At 34.8% G+C, this 27,000-nt stretch overlaps 1 protein-coding gene and 1 pseudogene across 3 annotated transcripts; both read left to right on the top strand.

Annotated features, from left to right (window-relative positions):
- Positions 1-1,378: 1,378 nt before the first annotated feature.
- On the top strand, positions 1,379-21,976 carry LOC102585833 (BRCA1-associated RING domain protein 1-like). Of its 3 annotated transcripts, XM_015310574.1 has the most exons (10): positions 1,380-1,473; positions 1,813-1,946; positions 8,281-8,616; positions 8,834-8,934; positions 10,114-10,300; positions 10,397-10,506; positions 20,050-20,140; positions 20,654-20,819; positions 21,156-21,274; positions 21,432-21,976. In XM_015310574.1, exons 3-10 carry the CDS (start codon positions 8,344-8,346, stop codon positions 21,783-21,785), a joined length of 1,401 nt encoding a protein of 466 aa, XP_015166060.1. In that variant the 5' UTR covers positions 1,380-1,473; positions 1,813-1,946; positions 8,281-8,343; the 3' UTR covers positions 21,786-21,976. The 3 variants fall into 3 exon arrangements, with proteins under 3 accessions (XP_006351634.1, XP_015166060.1, XP_006351635.1); XM_006351572.2 differs by lacking the exon at positions 1,813-1,946 and having other exon boundaries at positions 1,379-1,473; XM_006351573.2 differs by lacking the exon at positions 1,813-1,946 and having other exon boundaries at positions 8,288-8,616.
- Positions 3,442-4,559, top strand: LOC102603628 (uncharacterized; annotated as a pseudogene).
- Positions 21,977-27,000: the final 5,024 nt, after the last annotated feature.

Genomic DNA, 27,000 nt, shown 5'->3' with positions numbered 1-27,000 from the left:
AAAGTAGCATACAAGAGGCAAACCTAACCCTCATAAGATCAAATATCTTCAAAATCTAGCAAGATTCGTACTAAAATTATTTAGACTAGTACTAAAAATTGGGTTAAAGCCATTAGGTACACCAAAAAAGTATATCGAGAAAAGTCAAAGATTGACATATGACAAAAAATCACTAATGGCCATGGATTAACAAATGACAATACATGTAACTTGCAACTTTAAAATATGCAATAATGATCGTAAAATTGCTAGAATATGAAAAATCAACAGACTAGAGGGGGAATTTGCTTCAAGCTTTTTATTTCACATGGTTACGCACTATATTGTTACATTTTATTGAAATCCATGAGGGCATTGCTAAACTGGACCAAATGAGCATTTGGCTAACTTATATGATTTGTCTATTCAATATTATATAAGAGTAATGGAAACACACAAATATTCAAACATAAGAACCATATGAGTTACAAAATATTGAAAATTTTCTGTTAAATTATAAAAAAAATATTTTGGATGTTCTTAGGATGGACACAAAAATGTTCCCATTTTTCTAAACTTAGCACACTTCGTCAAACCCCAAACTCAAGGGATTATAATAATTAGCAAAGTCATAATACAAACATGTGTTTTGCGTCCTACATAACGTCTTACGTGTATCATGTCACGTAGGATGCATGTATCTAGCTACTTGTTCAATTTTTTTTAAAATAAAAAATTTGAATCATTTCTCAATTTGTGTGTGTCATCCTTGCGCAAGGGCCGTGTTAATCTTCTTTGTATCATTCTAATTTAATTGAATATCTCAAAGAGACTTTTATGTACAAATTTAAATGTTTACTTGTGCACACATAAAATTAGACGAGTTAAAACCAAATTAAAAACTACATTTATGCATTTAATCATTATACCATTAGCAAACTCCAAACACATTTACACCATTTTTAAGTAAAGAACTATTTTCATTAGTTGTATTACACAATTATACTTCCTCCATCCACTTTTAATTGTTATGTTGTACTTCTCGAAAAGTCAATTTGACTAATTCTCAAAGTTAAATTAGATTATATTAATTTGATATTTTAAACAAAATTTAGATATTTAAACACTATATGAAAAATATTATAAATTGCATTTTTTTGCATATTAATATGATGAAAAAATATATCTTAAAATATTAGTCGAAGTTCTTATAGTTTGACGGTATAAAAGGAATGGACGGAGAGACTAACATTTAAGAGGATAAAAAGAGAGAGCAAACAAGTTTTTTTTTGGTTTTCCACCGGCTGTCCAAAGCCCACATTGAAGCTCCGATTAAATTCGAATGGCGCACTGCCCTATTCGGAGGTGACGCTGTGGTTAAGGGTTTAAGGGCGCCGCTAATACTTTATTACTGAAATAAATAGTAATATAATTTTCCCTCTCTCCCTCTCTCTGTCTCTTCAATTTTTCCATCCAGGCAAGAATCTCTGAAAGGTAATCATCGTCTCTTTAGATTCTCTAAGTAATCTTTTCTGTTTGATGTAATTTCTGATTCAGCTTTTCCCCGATCCCTGCCCTCATTGTTACTCCTTAACTGCAATGGTTTTCCAATTGTTGTTGTTTTGTCTGTGCAACGATGTGTTTACAGTTTCGTGTATATAATTGATGCAATGTTACTCCAATTGATTAGAAACGACTTCTTGTGGAAAGTGCAATTTAGGTGCTTAGATGAAAAAATATAAAGTTCTTTGTGTGGGAGGGGTTTCGGTTCAATGGACTAACAATCTCAAAATTTTCGGTTCAATTTGGTAAACTGAATTATGAACATCCTAGGCGCTGGTCGTCAGAGAAAGGAGTAGTTTGTCGTTGGAGGGAGTAGGGGATTTGGTCACCGGAAATACAAAAAAAAAGAGAAGAAAATCATTTGGGGGCCAAGCGGTGTAGAATAACCCACCGTCAGGTGGGAGGTACTTGTGACTCTATCAAAATCATAGATGCTACGTGAAGTAGAAGAGAAATATTCTTATTTTCTTGATTAACAATATACAAGAAATAACTCCTTATATAAGAGTTCCAGATTACATTCCATATTAATTGCCTTATTAACTGATCTATGTTAAAAAGAGATGCCTTATTAACCATATTTATATGAGATGTTGAATGCAAGTTCCTAATGTAGCTTAACCAAGGTACCTTTATAGTAGAACTAGAAACACAGGATCATCATGGGATGACCATATTGATATTGAAAAGCTGTTAAACAAAAAAAGAAAGTTGTTTAATGAGGTAAGCGTTTATAAAAATAGAAAATGAGGATGCTATAATATTCCTTTTCTTACGAAGTGATTTCATCAAGAAGATGCAGTAGTTACAGATATGTCGTTGAAGCTTACAAAAAATCTGGCAACTAACAAAAACAGACTATGCCAAAACTAAAGAGCTAATAAAGTCCAGAAGTTGAACTGAAGTTACTGAACTGCTAGCTGGATATAAACTAGACCAACTAAAAAGCTAGCGAAGCCTCCCCTTCAGAACATCTCATGTTCCTTTCTATCCATATACACCAAAAAATGTAAGCATGTATCATTGTCTAGATGTTCTTGATGGCCTTATCAGCTCTCCATATACACCCGCTCATATAGGCTCTTTGAACTTGTACTCAAGTTCAAAGAAGATAGGCATATGCGGATTCGGACACATATTATCTTAACATTCTACATCTTTGTTCCTAATCTAGCTAAATTGAGGTACCTTTCTAGCAAAATTAGAAACATGGGTTCATCGTTGGATGGCCATATTATTTTTGAGAAGGTAACAACGTGGGATGGCCATATTGGGAACTGGAAAATTGATAAATAGCAAGTAAAAACATGTAAGTTCACCAACAACAAACTAAAAAGCTTAAGAGAAAGGGAAACAAGTTTTTCCAAACCCCTCCAGAAGCTCCATCTCCCTTCTTTTACCAAAGTACCAAACGCCCCCATCTTTTTCCTAGCATAACTTGTCATATCCTCCTTTCCCCATGCCTGTTCCTTTTTTTTTTCCTCGTATTAAGTACATAATAATATCTTAACATATCCCATAGAATTATCTATGAAATTTTCCATGCTCAATTTCAATGAATTTAGCAATGTTTGAATCTGGACATCGTTAATTAACAATCAAGTCACTAAGAAGTTCTCTTCTTTTTTCCTGGTGTGAGAGCCTTTATGATCTTGGTATAATCTCTCAACTAGCTTCTGCCTTCACAGTTTGCCTGCCAAATTTGTCCTTCTTTTCTCTTAGTTTTCTGGGGATTGGTGCCGTCTTTCTCTCTGATAATTAACTTCCTTTTCTCTTCGACAACCATTCTAGCGCTGCCCCTCTCTACAGTAATCGAAGCCCTCCTCCATACTCGACCAACACTCTCCTCCAAACATTGAGTTTCTTGTTATTATTTGCGAATTTTAAGCCACACTGACGATGTTCTGGAGATTTGCAGCACCACACTTCTATTTGGCGTCTAATAACACATTCCTTTTTATGTGCATGTGTAAAAGGATTATCTTTAGCTGTGCAGTTACCAACTACTTTCTAGAGGAAAAAGTTGCAATGTTGCCTTTTTTTGTGGTTGCGATTGTGACTATTCCAGTGAGATTTTGGCGGCAGCTTTCTATGTTTCCAAAATAAGATCAAGTTGTTTTTCTCACTTCAATTTTGAGGGGCATGTTGGATTTTCAGAGAATATGTATATAGATCCAAAAACAGAGAAAACTAAACTCGAGTAAGGAAAATATTCTATAGGATATGCTGTTAGGTATAAATAATGATTATCTCCCATATTGTATATAGCGGAAAACTCTTATACAATACCATTCTTGTATAAGAGGGCTAGCAACAATGTAGAAGATTGGGAACCTCGTCCAGAGTATTGTACCATTGAAGTCCTTTATTCAAAAAGGGCTGATCTTACGAGGAGTACTCTGCTAGAAGGAATGAGAGATTGAAGAGGAAGAAGGGTGGGGACACTGGGGATGAGAAAAAATTTGGGAGTTAGAGTTGAATCTTCTAGGAAAAAAAGAGAACCTAAGAAGTTCCAAAGTGCTAGGAAATTAGTTACTTCTGCACCAACTGCAGAGAGGAGAGAAACTCCAAGGTACTTCTTGAGAAGCACAACTAGTAAGGAGAACAAAAAACCTCATTTGCCTATGAGCATGGACAAATTTGTGGGGTTTTCAGAGAGGAGAACTGCAGCCAGAAGAGTTAGGAAAATTTGAGTTGGAATGAACTTGTTTACCTCCTCCAGAGAAGAGTAAGTTCATCCTTTTGATGCCTTACTCTTATGAATAGAGTGTGATCAGCATTGCTTTGTTAGTGCAGTCTATAAAATCATCTCTAAGTTGCTGAATGAGAGAATGAAGACAGTGATAGGGAAATTGGTTTATGCACACCAAATGGCTTTTCTGAGAGGTAGGCAAATAATGGATGCAACATTGTTGACTAATGAATTGGTAGACTCAAGGATAAAGTAGAAGAAACCAGGGATTCTATGTAAGCTAGACATTGAGAAGCCTATGAGGCTATGACCATGTCAATTGGAATTTCCTCCTAAAAATTCTAAAAGACATGGGATTTGGTAGCAAGTGGATTGGTTGGATCAAATACTGCATCTCAAGTGTGAAATTTTTCCTTCTCATAAACGGAAACACGGAAAGGTTCTTCCAGTTTGAGAAAGATCTTAGACAGGGAGACCCTAAGTCCCCTTTCCTATTTTTAATAGCCATGGAGGGGTTGAATCATATGTTCAGGAAGGCAAAGACTAATGAGTGGGTGAAAGGATTTAGTGCACTTGCTGGGAGAGGGGAGGAGTTGGAGATCACACACTTATTCTATGCTAATGATGCTCTTATATTCTGTGAGGCAGAGGAGGCATAAATTAGACACATAAGGACTATACTCACTATCTTTGAGGTCATTTCAGGCCTCCATGTCAACTAGTTGAAGAGTCATCTCTTCCCTATCAACCAAGTTGACAATCTGCGAGACATTGGGTTGCTAAATAGATACACTACCAACAAAGTATCTGGGACTACCTTTGGGTGCCAAGAACAAAGAGCTGGAAGTGCGGAATGTGGTGTTGGAGAGATGTGAGAAGAAACTAGCCAGATGGAAAAACCAGTATTTGCCACTAGGTGGTAGGGTGACCCTCATCAAGTCAATACTGGATGGATTGCCTACTTGTATGATGAGCCTATTTCCAGTCCCCAAGAACATTGAGAAGAAAATAAAGAGGCTGAGGAGATCTTTTCTTTGGTAAGGCAATAGGGAAAAGAGAGGCTAAAACTTGGTGAAATGGGATACTCTCACACTCAGCAGAAACCAAAGAGGCTTAGGACTAAAAAACCCAAGTCTCCAGAACAATTGTTTACTCCAAAAATGGCTATGGAGATTCTGTACTGAAGATAGAGCCTTATGAAGGAGATTTATAGTAGGAAAGTATGGTTTACTTAACCAGTGAACAACTGAAGAGGTTATGGGCACATTTGGATGTAGTGTCTGGAAGACCATTCGAAGACTATGGCCACATTTCAGAAACAACATATGCATTAGTGTTGGGGATGGAATGAAGACAGAGTTCTGGAATGAAATATGGATAGGAGAGAGGACAGTTTGAGAAATCTAATACCTCACCTATATTCATTGAGTCTACAAAACAATGATACTGTGGCACAAGTATGGAGTCAATAGGGTGGAATATACTGTTTAGGAGAGCATTCAATGATTGGGCAATTTAGGAGGCTGCTATGTTATTAGGGGTTCTTAATTATTTCTCAGTCAGAGGTCTGGTAAGTCAATATGGAAGATACACAACAAAGGGGTCTATACAGTGAAATCATGCTATTGGAAGATGAACTATAATGTCTCACTGATTGATTGATGGCCCTGGAAACTGCCTTGGAAGGTTAAATATCCATTGAAAGTCTCATGTTTTGTCTGGCTACTAATCAAGAAGGAATGTCTCACTCATGATGCCCTACAGAAAAGAGGCATGCAAATTTGTTCAAGGTGCTTTATGTGTGAACAGAAAGCTGAAGTGAACAACTATCTATTCATACACTGACAAATAGCTGCCAGTATGTGGAATATGTTTTTATGCATTTTGGGGGTTAGTTAGGTGATGCCAAAGACTACTTTGGAGCTTCTGAACAATTGGTCAAGAGTTGGAAGCAGAGGTAAAAAGGAAGAAGGGTGGAAGCTCATCCATCATGTATCTGGTGGTCCCTATGGGAGGAAAGAAACACTAGGTGCTTTGAAGGACAAAAAAATACTTTTTAGAGGATTAAACAAACTGTATTAGTCTTCTATTTTTTTTGTGTAAACAAGATTTGGTGGGGGAGGTGGTAGAAGTAGTTGAGTTCTTAGGGAACTTGTAATCTGATTACCCTTATGGGGGTGTGCCCATCACACTATGGGATGTAATTTCCAATTCATCATTTCTTGGATGATGCATTTCGTTTGTGAATACAAAGTTACCCTTATCTAAAAAAAACATTGCTTTGTTAGTAACCAAAGGAGATAATTGCTTTGCAAAATCTACTAGGTTTTTTTCAGTCTGCATACCTTGACTTTGTTCAATATCAAATCCAAGATGGATCTCCTTATACAACTCTTCTTCTAAGTCTTCTTGAAGAAATGCATTCTTGACATCAAACTGTTGTAAGTCCCAATCAAGATTAGCTACACAAGATGAAATAATTCTAATAATGTTCATTTAAGCAAAAAAGCAAATGTCTCTTCATAATCCACTCCATAAGTCTGAGTGAATCGCCAAGCCACTATTTTTGCTTTGAATATTTCAATTGAACCATCAACTTTATGTTTCACAGTGAAGCCCCATTTGTACCCAACCAACTTCTTGTCTGGTGGTGACCTGACAAGTTCCCATGTCTCATTTTTTGACAAGGCCTTAAGTTTTCCAATCATAGATTGCTTCCATTGAGGATTTACAAAAGCTTCCCTCCAATTCTAGGAAATAAAAAAAAAGAAATAGACAACACAAAGGCTGTAGGGAGAGAAATAAAAAATCTTAGGAAATAGGAAAAGCAAAGGCTTCATCTAGGGAGACGGGAAATTATAGGAGACAAAATTAGATAAATGATGTTTGGTACAAGTTTACTCCTTTTCTATGAGCAATAGGCAATTCTAACTCATTAGAAAACGTAGATAACTCTCTGCTAGAAGAGGATTCAGCTTCGAGATATTGCATAATGACTTCTTCTGCTCTATTATTTCTCCTTGAGTAAGTTGTCAAATCAAGTCTATTCAAGTGCCCAATAATCTTCATATGAATATTTTCTCCAACTTCACTTACCCTTGTAATAGAGGTTTCAACCGTGGAACTAGGGAGAATCATCTCTTCTTTCTTATTGCTCTCCATTTGAAGAGGTGATGGTGTAATGGCGAAATAGGGCTCAAACTGTCTAAAGGTAACATCCATGATGACAAAGGATCTCCTGGAGGGGAATGATAGCATTTGTACCCTTAATGTATAGGAGAATATAAAGACACACTTAAGGGCTCTAGGATCAAGTTTCCCAGAATTTCTAGTGTGATCAAAGCAAGCACACCCAAACATCTTTGGAGGAACAATATATTTATTATCACCTTTTAAAGCCTATAGGGTACTCTGAAAATTGAGGGTTTAAATGGCATTTTATTGATAAGATAGGCAACAACTAGAATGGCATCTCTGGTAGGTTTTGGGTAGATTCATTGTAAACATATGAGACCTTGCCACTTCTAACAAATACTTATTTTTCTTTTGCAACAATCCCATTTTGTACACTAGTATAGGGGCAATTAGTTTGATGGATTATCCCTTCGAACTCCAGATAAGCACCAAATTTTTTATCCATATATTCTGTGCCGTTATCAGTTCAAGATTTTAATTGCCTCAAATTGAGTACAAATCATCTTATGCAATGACTGAAAGCAAGAGAAAACCTCACTTTTGGCATTGACCAGATTCACGCAAGTCATTTTAGTGCAACAATCAATAAAGGTAACAAACCATCGATTTTTCAAACAAAGAAACAGTTTAGTAGGACCCCATATTAGTGATTCCAGACTGAACAATGGAACAGCAGTTGCATGCTTGCTAACTAATGATTTTGTGATTCTTGGGTTATAATAAGTTTTAATTGGTTTGTTAGATTGAAAAAATTGGAACTTGCAAAAGTTTTTGTTAGTGTTCAAGTGTTCTCTCCTATATGATTTTCTTCTTTTTTGACGCTTTAAACAAATTTGATCCTTGCTTTCCAGAATATAGAGAACATTGCAGCAAAGAAGTCAGTACAGGATACTTCATATGTGGTGAAAGGTCAAATGCTCTGCATAGTTGGGGGTGAAGACATATTTCATGAAAGGGATATTAAGCGGCAAAAGAAACTAAATTCTGGTTTGTCAGAAATGAGCTTAGAAAGTCATGGTCATATTCTACAAAGATGTCCTAGTTCAGAAATTGTTGCTGATTCCAACTGCAATTTGGAGTATAAAATATGTGAATCTCCTAATGTTGTTCAGCCAAAAGCAGTTATAGATCAACATCCTCCGAAAGGAAGTGTTTGTGCTTTCTGTCATTCTGCTAAGACCACAGAGGTGAGTTTATCAGTACTGTAGATGAAAGGAGAAACTTCAAGCTATCAGCTGCGATTATTGTGTTGCTTTATATTTTTCTTAATACTCTCTCCACTGCTATCATTTGGAAAGTTATCCACTCCTTTGTTTATTTGCACACATGTTTATCTGGACATATTCTGCTATATGTAACCGATTCTTGATACTAACTTTTTCATTTTTTGTCAAATATTTGCAGAAAACTGGACTGTTTTTGTACTTTGCAAATGGAAGGGAAGTTGTGGGTAATGCTACTTCTCTTTCCAAAGTCATATGTGTGCACAGTAAGTGCATTGAATGGTAGGTGGTTTAAATCACTTTGCTTGATATTCTTCATAAAAAAAAAATCACTTTGCTCGATATTCCAGACATATTTTTGTTTTATAATTACTTGCCATTTCGAAAAACATAATAATGTTTGATAATTGCGCAACTGATAAAGGGAAGCTTTAAGTAGCAGTTAAGTGACAGCTCTATCCTGTGCAATCACTTCATTTCTTTATGTAGGTGTTGGATAACAGGATGAGATGGAACAAGTGGACTTTAAATGCATTATGTCTCTTCATCTTTATGCTTGAATTATTTAGCTGTGGATAGATGTTATGGACAATTGGAGTTGGAGAAAAAAAGGAACCTTCTTTTGTTGGTCTAACGAATTCTTTTTATTTAATAAAAGTGTCAATATTCACATACTAGCTCATTGGACACTAGAGCTAGATCCTCAAAAATAACCAAGAGGAAACTATGGTTAGTTGGTCAGCTAAACAAAACAGAACCAAGTCTACAAACAAGGAAAACAACTAAGCCTATCTAAACAGTTTGTCCATTTACCCACTATATGTAACTGTAGAACTATGACTCTAATGATAGCTTTGCTTTCATGTGCTTTCTGACTGAATCTCAACTGTTTTGATCTAACCAGAGATGATAGCAGTGGCTACAAATAGAAACCCCATGATAGCATTCATAGATCTTCTATTGTTCACCTTAACTGACAGCCACCCTACCTCAGCCTCCCATGATCCGATCTGCCTATTAAGTCCCATACAATGTAGTAGAGTCTTCCAGATGTGCTGGGAATAAGAGCTATCAAAGAACATATGAGCATGAGTTTCCTCCCTGCAGATGCACCAAGAACACAATCCAAATGTGTTTAGTAACCTTTGGTTGTAACAATCGAACATCATAATCTGTTGTGCTTATGAAACTGTGTTTGTAGTGAATTTAGTCAAATTTGAATAATCCAGATAGGGCTTAAACTCATATAGAGCTAATCAGGCAACGCGTATAGGCTGTTTCACTACATAACTTGTATCTCCACTGCTAAAGCATAATCTCATTCTTATATTACATCATATTTCCGTTGATCCTTTGGCGTGCTGCTTTATTTGTGAACGCCACAATTATTTGCTAGTCAATAAACTTAGGTAAGTTAGGTTTGATTGGATCCTTTTCGGAACTTAATTTCATTGGTTACAGGACACCTCAAGTATATTATGAAGGAGAAATTATAAAGAATTTGGACACCGAGTTGGCAAGAGCTGCAAAACTCAAGTGTAGTAGTTGTGGCATGAAGGGTGCAGCACTTGGCTGCTACGTGACGTCTTGCAGGAGGAGTTATCATGTGCCCTGTGCATTTGAAATCCAGGATTGCCAATGGGATATGGTAAGTAAATACAACTAGTTAACATATTTATCAAATTGAGCATTGTAAAGTTTTCATCTTCTTATTTTCCCTTAAAGTTTACATCTTTAATTACAGGAGAACTTTGTGATGCTGTGCCCAATTCATAAATCTGTTAAATTTCCAAGTGAGAAGTCAAAGTCCAGAAAACATATCAGGAGGGAAATGCTTCCAAAGGCTTCTCCCCTGTAAGAAGAGTATATTAAGGCACTTGCTATTTTGTTTTCTATCGGCTCTTAAATTATTGGTAGTTGTTGAGAATGATAAAATCATCATTATATGAATTTTAAAATCGGTGTGCTACTAATTCAATCTACCCACTTGCCTTAAACTCCTTGGCTTAAGTTTTCTTAATTTTGAATTGGTATACCTTCCTAGTACCATCAATATTTTATACTGGTTTTCTAGATATTAATAATGTACACTACTACTTTGACTTCAAATAATAACATTATTATTTATAAAAAGAAGAATTAATTCTAGTTAACAAGATGTTAGGCATTTGTTTGCAATACATTACTTTGGAGGTTGTTGTAAAAACTTTATTTATTAATAGAGAAAATAGTCAATTGCCTCCCAACCTATTAGCCAATACCAACTACAAACCTATGATTCATGGGTACCTCTTGAACCATTTTAAAGTGAAATTGATTCCACCCTAAAATGTCATAATCAGTCATGTGTTTTATGGTGAAATACACACGCTTGACACGTGTGTGTATTTCATCAGTTCATCTTTTTTTCCCCTTCATCTTCCTTTCTTCTTCAATCATTATTTCAGCCCTAATCACTATAAAACACCATTTGTTTTACCTCAAAATTCATGTGTCTAACAAATCAGAATCAAATCTAATGCACTACTTTATCCATAAAAATTATTGCCATCTTCTCTGAGCCGTCATGTGTCAAGTTCCAAATAGAGAAGCCACCATTGCAACTCTTCGGCTCTGCAGGCAAAATGAACTCGTAACGTCAATTTTAAAACCCCCTCATTCTTACTCTCTCCAAAATATTCATGAACATGTTATAATATGAGTTTGGTTTTGATTCTTAGTGGGTTCTTCAAAAAATATGGATGATGGTGAGTTATGGCTACCTAGTACCTTCTGCATGTAGCAGTTGTTTCCATTTCAGTTCCTTCTAATAAGTTCAAAAACAACAACCCCATTGCTTCTTCTCTTTGTTGTTGTTACTCTTGAGTCAATGGCTTAGAAAGAGGAAAATCAATTAATGGGTATGCCTTTTAAAAATGGATTTGATTATTAGATGTGTTCTAAACAAGTCTATTGAAGAATTTTGTTCATAAATGCATCAATTGCTGGTAATTTGTATACCAGACATTCATGGATGAAGCTTCAACAATGATAATGGTGGAGGAGATATAGTTGTTTAGGTAAATAACGAGAAAGAAAAAGAAAAAGAGAAGGAGAAGAATTCTAAAATAAAAAGAAAAAAGGCAACTCATTCTCTTTGAGAGAGTGAAATGCATTCTCTGTGCCAACTCAACACTTAAGGGTTTATTTATTCCATTTAAAGTAGTCCAGGGGGTAATTGTGAAGTATAAGTGTGTACTTGGTCACTAGCTAATAGGTTGTGGGACGGGGCATGCATTTGACTGTTTTCTCTTTATTAATATGAAGATTTGAGGAGTTTAATTTCAGCGTTCTAAAATATTTTTGGTAAACATAGATATTTTTTCTTTCTATCTTTTTATATATAAATTTTGTACCTTTTTTTTTTTATCATCTTCAATATTGTTTTAACAACAACATACCCAGTGGAATCCCACAAGTGGGTTTGGGGATGGTAGCGTGTACGCAAACTTTACCAATACATTGTGGAGGTAGAGATGTTTCAAACTGACCCTTGACTCGAGTCCAACAAATCTTGTACAAAGAAGAAGAATATTGTTTTGAATGAAAAAAATCACTAATTTTTTTGGGCCTAAATGATGATTCAAGTTTGTGGTAGGCGTAGGAGCTAGGCGGAGCGGTAGCGGAGGTCAGGTTGTAATGCAAGTGCGCGGTGAGCGTAATATCTCCTCAGGCATGCTCTTTCTACAAGCAAGCAAAGAGCTAGTATAGGCTGGAATGGAATATCATATGTATTGTTGAATCCAACTTGAAGCTCTTTCGAACAAGCGAGGAACGAGTGACCTGTCACGACCCAAAAAAGGATGTGATGGTACTCGTCTTATCCCACCAAGACAAGTCAGCCTAAAACCCAACCATTATGATAAATTGTGGAAATAAAAGTCCAATACTATAAAATAATGCGGAAATTCGTAATCAACTTAAATATACCCCAAAACCTGGTTGTCACGTGCACAAGCCTCTAATGTATTACACTTGATTGAAAGAAAACATAAGTCTCAAATGATGTTGTCTCTAAAATAGAACAAGATTATAAATAGGAGTAAGAGGGTCCGCTGAGATGACAAACAACTACCTCACAAATCTCCTTAGGAAGCCTCAAACAAGAAGAGGAAAGGGAGTATCACGAAGATCCGGGCTAGTAACCTACAAAAATGTAGAAGCAAGGGTGAGTACCATACCACAAGGTACTAAACAAGTAAACTTCTAAACACAAGCTAAGGGAGTAGAATACGAGTACTCCTTACACCCCAACCAAACCTCCACAACTACAACCTGCATAAAAACCAATCCAACCTAATAGTTCACAATTTAGATAGCACATAGTTCAACAACAACACTCTAATAATAACATATCAACAACACACGGGGTAACGTTCATCAATCACAAGTTCCACAAAAGGCACTCAAGTTCACAAATGATATAGATATGCAATACATAAAATGCAATGCCAAGTATAGTGATGCATGTTTGACCTAACGATACACACTCGCTGTCTCTTAGTCCAGGGCCCATGGAGGACATATCTGTCCATGCATCCATCGCGGCGTGCAACACGACCCTCGGTAGTAAAATTCATCGCGGCGTGTGACACGTCCCTCGATAATAGAATCCCCCACAGCGTGCGACACGTCCCTCGAATCATAGTATCCGTCGCGGCATGCGACACGTCCTCGAAATAGTACATACTCTTTAGTTTCTTATTTTTCCTCAATTCACATAACACTTGTCACAACCATGTCTCAGAACCAATGCAAATGACATGTTCACACAAATAATGAGGAGATGACCATTTTCAAGACAATGCACAATTCACAACAACACAATTGTGATACAACATATAAATGGATCAATAAGCCTTTCAAAATCATTCTCAACACATCACATACCAAAAATTAATCATATTGCCTTTTATTACCCCTTTTTCATAGATTAAAATTATTCAATATGGACAAGTCAACCCATCACCACGTCTCATTACTCCCAAACACATACTACAAGGAAATACACGATTTCTATACACTTAACAAGGGTTTAGAAATCCACTTGCCTCAAACAATCGAGCAATTACTTCGGGACTTGAGTCTTCCCCTTTCATAAAGCTTCAAAGTGCTTCCAATCTATCAAATCTATAATCCTCATAAGAATACGAATCTAATGACACCCATATTACTATATTTAGTTTCGGATTGAAAATCGGGTCAAAAAGTCATTCCGAGCCACCAAATTTGAATTTGAAATTTTCTTTCAGATTATGTTTACCCATGATAAACAAACTCGCATGCAAAATTTCAGCTAAAACAAATCGTTATTCTAACCCCCAAACCAAGATTTTGTTCTAAGAACCCTAGACCTATATTTTCTTAATTTAGCATAAGTTATACACATTTTTATCCTAAAATTCTATTCATAATCACATAAAAATTTAATGGAAAGGACTAGAAGCATTACCTTAACGCTTTGGGATGAAAATCCCAATTTTTCTCCTCTCTTTTTCTCCCTTTCTTTTCTTTTTTTTCGTCTGCGTAATTTTTTTTTCTCTGTTGGGTAACTAACCTGAAAAGATAACTCGTTCATAAAGTACCTCAAACCATTGTCAACCTCATCATTTCAATATCCTCAAAATACATCATCGAGTCATCACCTTACTCAGCCCCTTCAAAGTTCTTAATCTAACCATGCATCATTTTCATAGCTTCAAACTAAGATGGAAGTGATAGACTTATGAAAAGGATGCGTGGTTAGATTCGGAATGTTCAACAATTTGAAGGGGCGTTGAGTAAGGTGATGGCTCGATGATGTATTTTGAGGATATTGGAATGATGAGGTTGACAATGGTTTGAGGTACTTTATGAACATGTTATCTTTTTAGGTTAGTTACCCAACAAAGGAAAAAAAAAAGGGAGAAAAAGAGGGGGAAATAGAGGAGAAAAATTAGAATTTTCATCCCAAAGCATTAAGGTAATGCTTCTCGTCCTTTCCATTAAATTTTTATGTGATTATGAACAGATTTTTAGGTTAAAAACGTGTATAACTTATGCTAAATTAAGAAAATATAGGTCTAGAGTTCTTAGAACAAAATCTTGGTTTGGGGGTCGAATAACGATCCGTTTTAGCTGAAATTTTGCATGCGAGTTTTTTTATCATGGGTAAACATAATCTGAAAGAAAATTTCAAATTCAAATTTGGTGGCTCGGAATGACTTTTTGACCCGATTTTCAAGCCAAAACTAAATATAGTAATATGAGTGTCATTAGATTCGTATTCTTATGATGATTATATATTTGATAGATTGGAAGCCTTATGAAAGGGTAAGACTCAAGTCCCGAAGTAATTGCTCGATTGTTTGAGGCAAGTGGATTTCTAAACTCTTGTTAAGTTTATATAATTGTGTATTTCCTTGTAGTATGTGTTTGGGAGTAATGAGACTTGGTGATGGATTGACTTGTCCATATTGAATAATTCTAATGTATGAGAAATGGGTAATAAAAGGCAATATGATTAATTTTTGGTGTGTGATGTGTTGAGAATGATTTCGAAAGGCTTATTGATTCATTTTTGATGTTGTATCACGATTGTGTTGTTGTGAATGGTGCATTGTTATTAAAATGGTCATCTCCTCATTATTTGTGTGAGCATGTCATTTGCATTGGTTGTGTTATGTGAACTGAGGAAGAATAAGAAATTAAAGAGGATGTACCATTTCGAGGGATGTGTCGTGCGCCGAGATGGATACTATGATTCGAGGGACGTGTCGCACGCTGCGGGGGATTCTATTATCGAGGGACCTATTGCACGCCGTGATGGATTTTACTATCGAGGGTCATGCCGCGACGGATGCATGGACAGATATGTCCCCCATGGGTCTCGGACTAAGAGACAACGTGTGTATCGTTAGGTCAGACATGGATCACTATACTTGGCATTGCATTTTATTGTATTGCATATCTATATCATTTGTGAACTTATGAGTGCCTATTGTGAAACTTGTTATTGATGAACTTGACCCCATGTGTTGCTGATCTGTTATTATTAGAGTGTCGTTGAACTATGGGATAGCTAAATTGTGAACTATTAGGTTGGACTGGTTTTTATGCAGATTGTAGAGGTTCGGTTGGGGTGTAAGTACACGTATTCTACTCCCTTATCTTGTGTTTATAAGTTTACTTGCTGAGTACCGTGTGGTATGATACTCACCCCTTGCTTCTACATTTTTGTAGGTTGCTAGCCCGGATTTGATCTTCGTGATACTCCCTTTCCTCTTCTTGTCCGAGGCTTCCTAAGGAGATTTGTGAGGTAGCTATTTGTCATCTCAGCGGACCCTCTTACTCCTATTTATGATCTTGTTCTATTTTAGAGACATCATTTGAGACTTATTTTTTCTTTCAATTCTAGTGTAATACATTAGAGGCTTGTGCACATGGAAACCAGGTTTTGGGATATATTTAAGTTGATTACGAATTTCGCATTATTTTATAGTATTGGACTTTTATTATCGCTTTGTTTCCACAAGTTATCGTAATGGTTGGGTTTTAGGCTGACTTGTCTTGGTGGGATAAGACGAGGGCCATCACATCCCTTTTAGCTTAAACATGTTCATCATGTGGTCGAGCGCAATGCACCTCTATGAAGCAATCTAGCATCACTTTAGATAGGAGTAGATTAGATGACTTAAACTGAAAGTAAGTTCTCCGGATTGATAAATTGTACGACGTAATGGAGATCTTTAGATTTGTTGCTTCGCAGAATTCAGGACCTAACGATGTTCGATTCGTCACATGAACTGAATGGTAATAGTCTATTACCCCTTTTCTCGTGGGTAGAGCTTCCTTTTTAGCCCTCCACCATGAAAGCTAGAGCTTGAGGCTGTGGGAACGGGGGTGTTTTTTCTTGGTCCGCTAACTCCATAAAGGGCTAGTGGGTGGGGATAGAGCCTCTAGCACCAATGTCGATGAATCAAAGGTGTGTTTATGGTATGGAATAGGAAGAGCAAGAATAGAACCGCTATCGCTTGTCCTCATCCGCGAAGAGCTTCTTTCATTCGTCAATATGGGGTAGGTAGTCCTTTGCTTGTATGCTTGGCATTACTATAGTCGCACCGGTCTTCCTTTCTTTTTAGTGCACGTGGAATGGAAACCCTGATTGGGACCACCCACATGGTGATCAAAACTCTTCCTTATTTGCTTCATTGTCAATTGATTGACGTATGAACGAAGCTGTAACGGAGCATGTAGGTGATGATCAAACACGGCTTTGACAGCTGCCTGTGATGGAAAAAAAAAGAGAACTTGATAAGATAGTTCGTGCAGAGAATTTCTCACCTTGCCATTGATCTTCCCTTGCCGTGTAGGTAAAGCTAGAAGAGCATCATTGGCCCGACAGCTGAGAAGCAAACCTTCCATTCTTATGTTTACATCACCTCTCTTTCTCGCATTGACCGGACAAAGGTTTCAAGGGAGCATCCCATGGGGCAACCATAGCTTGAACCGTCCTTCTCGCAGTCAACTATATAACTTAGGTAGCAAATGTTTGAGCAAAATGGTGGTTAGTCTTCCTTGTGTCCTTAGGGTGGGCGACATGAATAACTCTTCTAGCATCAACATGGATTAACCAAAGACTGGAGTAGTTGACATCTTTTTTCATAGTAGTCATCCAACAAGAAAGACAAAGACCACTTAGCATAGTGGAATATGAAAGAGAGTGTTGAGCACAACTTTGTTTCTCTTCATTTAATTGGAGATGGAATGGAAAAGGCTTTTTCAAGAAGGCATGATTGTCATGTCGATCGACAGTTGAGAAATATTATCTCTAGGCTTTGTTTCACCGTTGACAAACATGGTGCCAGCTACGCTTCCTCTTCTAAAACAGTGACACACTAGTTTGATTCCCTCTTCAGAAAGTGCCAGAACTCCTTCTATCACAACCCCAGTAAACGGGGCATTCCAAACATCAATCTCATTCTATGCTCTATGCCATCTTCCTTATACTTTGACTATTGATTCATTTGCACAAACTTCCCTCACAAAGGAAAGTGGGTAAAGGCCCGAATCAAAAGACTCTTCTTTCTTTGATTTGAAAAAAGGTGAGAGCCTTAACCCTCTGGTTTGTTGGTAAACCCTTCAAAGATAGAAAACCAGTGTCCTCTTTGAAGAGTTCGGTGAAAGGATCGCTAGCATCCAGGGATGATCTGGGCTGAGGTCTAGCCCTAAGGGATAATGAGCATTGCAACTACCGTATAAATGAAGGGGTAGGGGCCATACTCCATAGCCTCCTTTTCATACGAGATTTCCTAAGCTTTCTCTCTTATTGCATTCTGTTTGAGATGAAAGGACATCATATAGTCTCATTCAAACAATGAAAGATAGGTAATGGACTCTATCCAAAACTGAGACTCAATAGGCGAAAGGGACTTAGGGGACAACTAGAAGATAAATGATCAAGCAAGCGGACGCAATCAAAGAGCATCACCACTTTTCAATCGTCAAAAGTGAGATCTCTTTTGTTCGGTCTACTTTTATCTTTTGAGTCAGATTTTTAAGACAGGAAATCAGGTTTTCTGAATGTCTCTCTTCCTGCCTTGCCTATTAAGTAAGTTAGTTAGAGACCGGAATTAGACCTGTGAGAGACGAGACTTCTAGTAAGAGTAGGTGCGTGTGAAGTTGAGAGTTGTTCAAAAGAGGCTGCGCACCTTCAGTTGCACTAGTGGATTGAATAACCTTTTTTAGTGCCAACAAAGTGCATGTGTTCTTGGTTAATAAAAACACAAGTATTGGCGGGAGGACTGATACTATAAGTAGGACAAAAGCCTTCAAAGAGAAATGAAAAGATTTTTTTTAGCATTTTTCCACTTATCCAAGGAACTCCTTTCTTGACATATGTATTTGAGAGAGAGAGCTATGCTTAGGTCAATTCCCTCGGACAAGATATTCTGGAGGCCTAATTCCAAACGGAACTTAAGGTAGAGGAAGCCCTTCATTCAGACAGGGTTACTGAAGACTCTCTTTCTGCTAAGAGGCCTTAGATTAGAGGGGAACACTCTATCCGTTTGGGAAGCCATTATCCTTGAAAATCTACTTGGACCACCTATTTTTTCTTTTCTTTTGAGAAGGTAACATTTGTGTATATTGACAAGTCAGTACATGGATTGCACTGAAACCATATGTACAACAATATCAAAAGACAAAAAAACTGACTCAAAATCCTAACAAGACCCGTCTATAATTGAGTCGGTATCCTCAAGTATATTTGTTTGCACCAGAAACAAAAAAGTCAAACAGTTTAGTTTGATCATCTGTAGGTCACAGTTTTTGCTTTCAAAACATCTTGAACTCCTTTCCTTCCATATTGTCCACCAGATGCAAGTTGGGACAATTCTCCATCTGTCTCTGTCTGCTGCTCGTACTCCTGCTTCCTCCCAACTATATAACAAGTGAGTTATTTTGTTAGGCATGACCGCATGACCCAGCTAATGCCCCTGAGTCTAACAAAAATCCTCCACAGTTGTGTAGTTATCTTGCATTTTAGGAATAGATGACTAACTGTCTAAACCTCTTCAGATAGAGAACTATGGGACAGCCTGCCTTATAGAAGGCTTTTTCAAGCGATTGCTCGACAGAACTTAGATCTGCTCTTTGAAGTAATCAAAAAAAGGAGAGTCTGGTAAACACTTTACTAGCCTCACCCTTGATCCACCCCTGATTGAATGACAAAGTGTTGGTATCTCTTGTCATAAAAATGTAGTGAATCCACAATGTTGCTATTTGTTAAGTGAAGCCGTAAGAGGAACTGCTCGAGTTGCTGGTATAATTAGGTTTCACTATGCTCTTGATAAGCAAGTGTATCTCATTTGATTGTCATGTGGAGAAGAGGCTTGTTAAGGTATTAGTATGTCTAATAGGAGTATCTTCACATACGCACACTAGAAGAGATGTGTATCTGTTTAGGTTTTAATAGTCTAGTTAAATACTTAAATTGAGTAGTCCATTATGATTTATCCATTAGTGTAAAATTGGGAAAATGTTTTTGTTTTCTCTTTCTTCTAGACTTTGAATGAAGTAATACCCTTGTCAAGAAGTTAGCTAGCATATCTATTGGAACATATTGGATATCAAGCTCTGTTACATGAAGGAAGCCACATAATATCGGGGTTTATTAGTTGAAGAGCTTCATATTAATTCATGAAATACATAACAAAACTTGCTTGTATACTATAACACATCATTTTTTATTTTTTTTATGTAAATCAAAGGGCAATTGTGATATGTATAGTCATTAGAATATGAGGGTCATTGTCCTGAATTGTCCTCATCTATAAGCAACTCCATAACTCTCTTCCTTTTTGACCATTGTGCATGCAGAACCACCGAGCAATTGACTTTTTGGGCAAGATCATCAGATGGACCAAAAGAATGGGTTCTTTGTGGGTCTGCTCTATCCTCAGAAGATAAGGTTGGTTTATCTTTTCTGCAGTGACTATATCCTCTGCTAGTTCTATCATATGTCCCTTGTATCTATTTTAAGACTGTTTGATCAGTCTTACAATCATGTATGCAGTTACAAGTCACATGGAGAACTGCCATTGGCATGTTTCCAGTCAAAAACCCTTTGTTTATTTGATTATTTCAGCTCTCTGGTATACTAGAGGAGTCAACTTATCATGGTCATGCATAGATGGTTTAACTCTACGTTTGTCAACGTTAGGTTGATGTTCTAGTCCTGGTTGATCATTGATGCATGTCCTGGGAATAGCAATGTATGAAAGATCCACTTATTTTAGTATCTTTACTTTTATTTGTTTACTTGTATGGTTTTTGTACTTTAGCCTACTTTAATGCCCTTTTATTTTGAGAAAGCCTTTGAAGTAAAACAAAATTGTAACTTCTTTTTGTTTGGAATTGTTAGCCGAAAATGGTGCATTTCGGACATTATTAATCCATCGTATTGTTTTTTGACATTTTGCAGTATATGTTGGTGAAATTTGCTGATATGTGTGGTGCAACTGTGTGCAAGTTCTGGAAACCAAATGTCACACATGTTGTTGCAACAACTGATGTAAAGGGTGCATGCACCAGAACAATGAAAGTTCTCATGGCGATTTTGAGTGGAAAATGGATCCTAACTATGGACTGTAAGCACTGTTTCCTGTTATATAAAATTGTTTGTGGGACAGGTTTTTCATTTGGTTCTCCATGGAATGAGGGTGAACGTTCAATCGCTATTGAATCAAGAAATGCAATAAAGTAGAATGTGTGGGGATATAAGAATAAGTTGTTTTGGTGTTGAGGGAAGAGCAGGAAATACCTGAATACATGTTTGACTTCTCCAGAGCCACTTTGAATGCGTGGACTTTTTTTTGGAAATAGTTTGCTTGGCCTGGGTCAATAGTTAGTTAGCTGTCTAATGAAGAAGGATGATTATTTTATTTTAATTCCATTCTCCTACCATGGAACTTGTTTATTTGCAGGGGTAAAAGCTTGTGTTGCAGCAAATGGTCCAGTAAATGAAGAACTTTATGAAATAAGTCTAGACAATTATGGCCGTTCTGGGGGCCCCAAAGCTGGAAGGTTGAGGGCCTCAACTAATGTAAGTATCTGGTTATTGCAGAGCTAGAGAAACTAGTTTATTATATTCCTTGTGAATAAGCTTGATGGCTAAAGATTTTTTTTTCCTGGTTCTCAACTGAGGTGGGACATATTAAAAGCTTTAGTATCCAGTAAACAATTATTCCTTTATGTTACAGGCGCCAAAGCTTTTTGATGGTTTCGAGTTTTATTTGATTGGAGATTTTATGCCAGCTTACAAAAGTGACCTGTTAGATCTAGTCGAGAAGGCTGGAGGCACTGTCATTCAGAGTGAGGAGCAGTTGGTGAAACAGAATCATTCTGCACAGGGAACTCAGCCATCTTCTCTAGTCGTATACAACTGTGATGTCCCGCAGGGTTGCATGTTTGAAGAAGAAAACAGTATTTTGCAGCAAAGATTAGCTGAAGCTGAGGATCTAGCCAAGCAAATCGGTTTTCAGACCGTTCAGCATACTTGGATTCTGGAATCTATTGCTGCATGTAAATTGGTACCCCTTTCTGCTGATGAGTGATTGCTGCAAGTTTTTTGTGCAACTGAAATACTTTCGCTTGTGGTAGAAGAGCAAAAGTAGTTGTACATTTTCTGCACCTGGGAAATATAGTTGAATCTTAAATGCTAAATTTTGTGTATAAATGTGAAAAGAGATATTACAACCTTGGTTTCAAGTTCTAACAATTTTGTATTGGGAAAACTACACAAATTGAACCCATTAGGCAAACTGTTTATTCAAATTGGACTCAACCCAATATATTTACCTGAATGGACCCACGGTCCAAGTTATTTACCTAACCGTCTGCTTGTTCTATTCACTGAACCATTGCTTCTTCAACCTTGATACCATCAGAGTATATATACACTCTAATAGTATTTATATATTATGATGGTATCTATATACTCTGATAGTATCCAACAATAATTTAACAGTTTTTTCATTGAAACGCTGCATGTTTCTCCTTGACACTTTTAATAAATATTGAAAATGTGGCTAAGGGATCCTATTAAATGATAAAATATTGACATTTTGAAATTTTTTCCATTTTATTTCATGCCATTTTATTACAATTCATTTTTAGCCCATTGAGCCCAAAATAAATTTTGGCGGGGTCATGATCCAACCTAATTTTTATTTCAACCCATTTTATTATCTCTAATTTCAATCCAACTCGCTCACTTGACACCCCTAAACATAGGATTAGGCATTCTCAAGAGAAGGAGAATTTTTTTTTTTGCCAAAATTTTAATTTATTTCCATTTAGCACAATGCTAAATGGTTAAAAACTATTAACAAACATGAAGCTGGGTATTTAATTATATTACATACTGAAAGCAGAGAAATGGTTCCCTTGGTTAAAAAATATCAACAAACATGAACTTGGATATTTAATTATTACACTAGTAAATTTGGCTGCGCTTCGCGCGGTCCTCAGTAACTCTTTTTTTAAAATGATGAACAACTTTTTACTACAAAATTCTTCTGTAAAAAAATTCAAAATATAATTTTGTATTCATATAAATTACTATTTGAGATCAAGACCTTGTTGTTCGTTAGTAATAACCCATACATATATCAAACATAAATAATTTAAGCATCGATTGTTTTAATAATAATCTCCACCTTGACACTTTGAATGTTTTTATTGTTTAGTTATTTATTAACCAGTTTAGCTATATGAATATAACAACGTCAAACATGAAATGAATATATTTTTTTTTATCGGACATCATTTCAAAAAGAAAGGAACAATCTTTCCAAGATAATGGGAGGAACAAAAAAAATAAAATATAAAAGACTTGATTCACAATTAAATTTTAGAAAAATGACATAATAAGACGAGTATGTCCACTAAAGAAAAACTAAATGAAAAACATTCATAAATACATAAAGAATTTTATCTTTGTCATGTCTAATTGAGTTTCTTAAAATGTCATCTAAGCCCAAATTAACTTATGCGAAACACCAAGGATAGGAAATATGGAAATAATATAAATTTAAACATTTCTAACATTTAAATAAAATAAATAGAAAATTTATGATTGCAATAGTTAATGCACTCTTAATTAGTAGTACCTTTCTTTTTCTTAATTTGTAATAACTTTTGTGTTTCTAATTAAGCTGTATTTAAAGAAATTCATTAAAGAGTACTATTTGAGTTTTTAAAATATGTTGACTGAACAAAATTAAAGGAAGAAAAATATTCTATCTATTTTTATTAGTTATCAACATTATTAAAATGATTGTCCCAAAATATTTATCATTAGCAAAATCAAATTAAAATTAATTAATTTTTTATTTTACCTTTAAAATTAATTATTTAATAAAATAATTATGAACGGAAAAAAGGAAACAAAATGAAGATCATCATATATTAAGACTATAATTGAAAATGAACCCTTGTATAAATTTGATTGCAAAATATTTAAAACAATTTCATATAAATAATAGGCTAAATAATATATTTTATTTATCTAAATTATCCAATATTTTATTTTTGTGCAAATCTTGTCAAAGTAAATGTTATAGTTAATCACATTTAATATCATTGTATTTTTGCAACTAATTAACCACTATATTAATTACAATAATAATCTTGGTACCATATTTCATAATTAAACATAAACATATATGAAATTGATAAATTAAGAATTGAATGACATGAAACGAATGATAGAACAATATAAATAACAAAAAAAGACATACTAATAGAAAGAAAATAAGGTAAACAATACATACTTCTCCCAATTGATTTTTTTTGACAAATAACTTTGCAGTTTTCGTTTGATTCTTGAATTTTCAAAACGATAAAAACGACTTGAAATTTTAATTGCCACTAATATTGTTTTTCAAAAGGACAACATCAAAAATTGTTTTCAACATAAATTTGACAAAAATATTTCAGTTGATTTTACTTTTATGACTATTTTAATTTTTGTTTCATTCTTTTTTTCTAACACAAATTTTTACTCTCAAAAATGCCGAAAAGGAAAATGAAAAGAAGAGGAAAATTTCACGAAATATTGATTCTCTTAATTTGTCAAACCTGATGTTAATAGAGAAAAAAAGAACAATAAAAAAATCAATCACCTCTATTTCAAAATTATGCAACTATACATAGTCAAAAAATCACTAAGAAAAGAGGAAAAAGTTTACCGAATGCTGATAGTTGATCTCTTATTTTGTCAAACACCAGATGTTAGAAGAAGAAAAAAAGAACAATCAAGAAAATAAATCACTCATATTTCATAATCATGCAAATAACATATAATTAAAAAAATCATATAAATAATAATCCACAAATTATCAAATCATAAAACTAAATATATAGTCAAGAAATCACTAAGAAAAAGAGGAAAAAGTTTACTGAATATCGATAGATGATATCTTATTTTGTCAAGCACCTGATGTTAGAAAAAGAAAAAAAACAATCAAGAAAATCAATCACTTCTATTTTATAATCATGCAAATAACATATAATATAAAAAAATCATATCAATAATACTCCACAAATTACCAAATTGTAAGACTCAAAATTCAAGCATTCAAAAGTAACAGTAGCAAGTAGGATGCTTGGAAGATATTCATCATTGGCTGTGATGTGAAGAAATAGCTATTTTAGCTATTTATCATTAATTTTCTTGGGTTAAATTTACAGAGAAATAAATACACAATAATTAGCTATCATTATTGATTGTTTATGCCTCTTCATATTCTTCTTAAATTCTCCATTTAACTACCATATGTCACATTATATATAAATTAAATTGTCTATTCTCTTCAATTACTTTCATCTCGACCCTTAGTCTTCATCCGTTTATTGTTACAATATTATATAGGGAATTTTAGTTTTAATTACTGAGGCAAATCAAAATGAATCAAATTAACGGAATGGTTTTAGAGAAAAATGAGACGGGGGAAGTTTTTTTAAAAGGAGAAAAAAAACATTAGGTCATAGAGAGGTGTTATATCACCTTATATATATATATATAACTTTCTATTACATATAGATAAAGATTAAAAGTAAAAACTTGAAAAGTGTAATTCATGGATAATTATTCATTGTAAAAAGTTAAATAATAAAGAGAAATATTTAAAATATGTTGTCATTTTATAATTAAAATTAGACTAAAAAAAGAGAGAATAAATAAATAAATTTATTAAGAGTAGAATTAGAGATGTGGAAGTTATGAATGATTAGTTGGCATGTGAGGAGTGTTTGTTGTAAATGTTTATCAATCAATTAAATATTTATTTGTAATAAATTAAGTAATTTACTTTTACTATAAAATGATTAATTTAAATAAGAAAAAAAGCCAAACAAAAAATAAATGTAAATGGAGGTCATAGAGAGGTGCCACATCACCTAGTCTATGTTTCTCCTTTATATTATACATAGATATAGATAGATAGATAGATACGGAAAGCAGAGAAAGGGGAAAAATAAAAAGTTACATTAGATCAAATAGATTTGAATAAAGATAAATACACAAATCAAATTTCCTTTCTTATGCATCCAAAATATAACAAACATGAACTTGGGTATTTAATTATTACATAACTAGAAAAGAGAAAAAGCATCAACACAATTTCCATCTATACAATTAAAAAACTCAAACAATCATAGCTTAGTACTTGTTCAAACATTGTGCCATAGCTATTGCCTCTCTCTCTTTGATCGATTTGCTATATGACCTGATACCTCACAAGAGAAGAAAGTCCTTTAAGTAGATTGATTTCATAATGTTCTAACCAATATAATATTCAAAGTTCATATAGTGTAACAGAAAATTAGTAAGTTTTGAAAATTTTACATATTTTAAGAAAATTGTTAAAAATTGATTTTGTTGCTCAAAGGCATGAGATTAATTGAACCTAATAAAAAAAAGTCATTGATCAAGAATCTAGATTTTGAAATATAGTTATTTACACATAAATTTGAAATTTAACAACTTTTTTTCAAATGGGGGTAACCAAATATTGTGATTTGTGAGTGCCAATTTAATTAATTGTTTGTAAAGAAGAAATAGCATTTAGAATTTTATTTTAAGAAGAAATTTAATTATCAAAAGAATAGTTAATGTGACTTTATTAATTTTATTTTAAATTATTCATATACGAATCTATATATATATATAATGCAGGAAAAAGTAAAAGCTGACGTGACACCCTCCAATGGCCAGCAATTAGATTCTTTATTCTCTTACTTAAAAAAAGAAGCAGAAAACAATAAATAAGGTTTGCACCGTTTTGCTGAATTGTTGCTCCACGTCTGGCCGTAAATAATGACCTTTATACCAACCGTTTCCGTATTCCAGAAGACGCCTTCTCAAATATATAGTTATCCTCATTGCAACACAAGACATACACAAAAAAAAGGCAAAAAAAGAAATGATGTTGTATCTTGTATGCGTCCTAATATATATATATATATATATATATTGGCACACTTCTGTAGCCCTGTGAATACAATTCTGTTAATGTTGTATCTTGAATGGTTTCAACGGGGAAGAGTTAAATCGTAAAAGGTGAGGCGCATAGCTTTGTTGAATAATGTAGAGGGTAGAAAGTTTTGTATGAAACTCGAAAAGAATTTCGTTTCTAGAACTTGATATTTTTTACAAGTTCTTGATGATGGTTCTTGCATGTTTATCAGTACTAACATTTTTGGGATACTTATTTTTGTAAAATAAATTTAGTTAGTATAATTCTTTTACAAGTGTCCAGGGAAGAA

Source organism: Solanum tuberosum, unplaced genomic scaffold (assembly GCF_000226075.1).
Source record: "Solanum tuberosum cultivar DM 1-3 516 R44 unplaced genomic scaffold, SolTub_3.0 scf00130, whole genome shotgun sequence".
Taxonomy (NCBI): Eukaryota; Viridiplantae; Streptophyta; class Magnoliopsida; order Solanales; family Solanaceae; genus Solanum; species Solanum tuberosum.
Note: the sequence above shows the minus strand (reverse complement) of the source record. Positions and strands in the feature narration are given on the sequence as shown.

Coding starts and splice junctions, on each gene's coding strand:
- LOC102585833 (XM_006351572.2), top strand. CDS start 8,344: ATGCTCTGCATAGTTGGGGGTGAAGACATATTTCATGAAAGGGATATT. Junction 8,617..8,833: donor ATTCTGCTAAGACCACAGAG/GTGAGTTTATCA, acceptor AAATATTTGCAG/AAAACTGGACTGTTTTTGTA. Junction 20,141..20,653: donor CTCTATCCTCAGAAGATAAG/GTTGGTTTATCT, acceptor GACATTTTGCAG/TATATGTTGGTGAAATTTGC.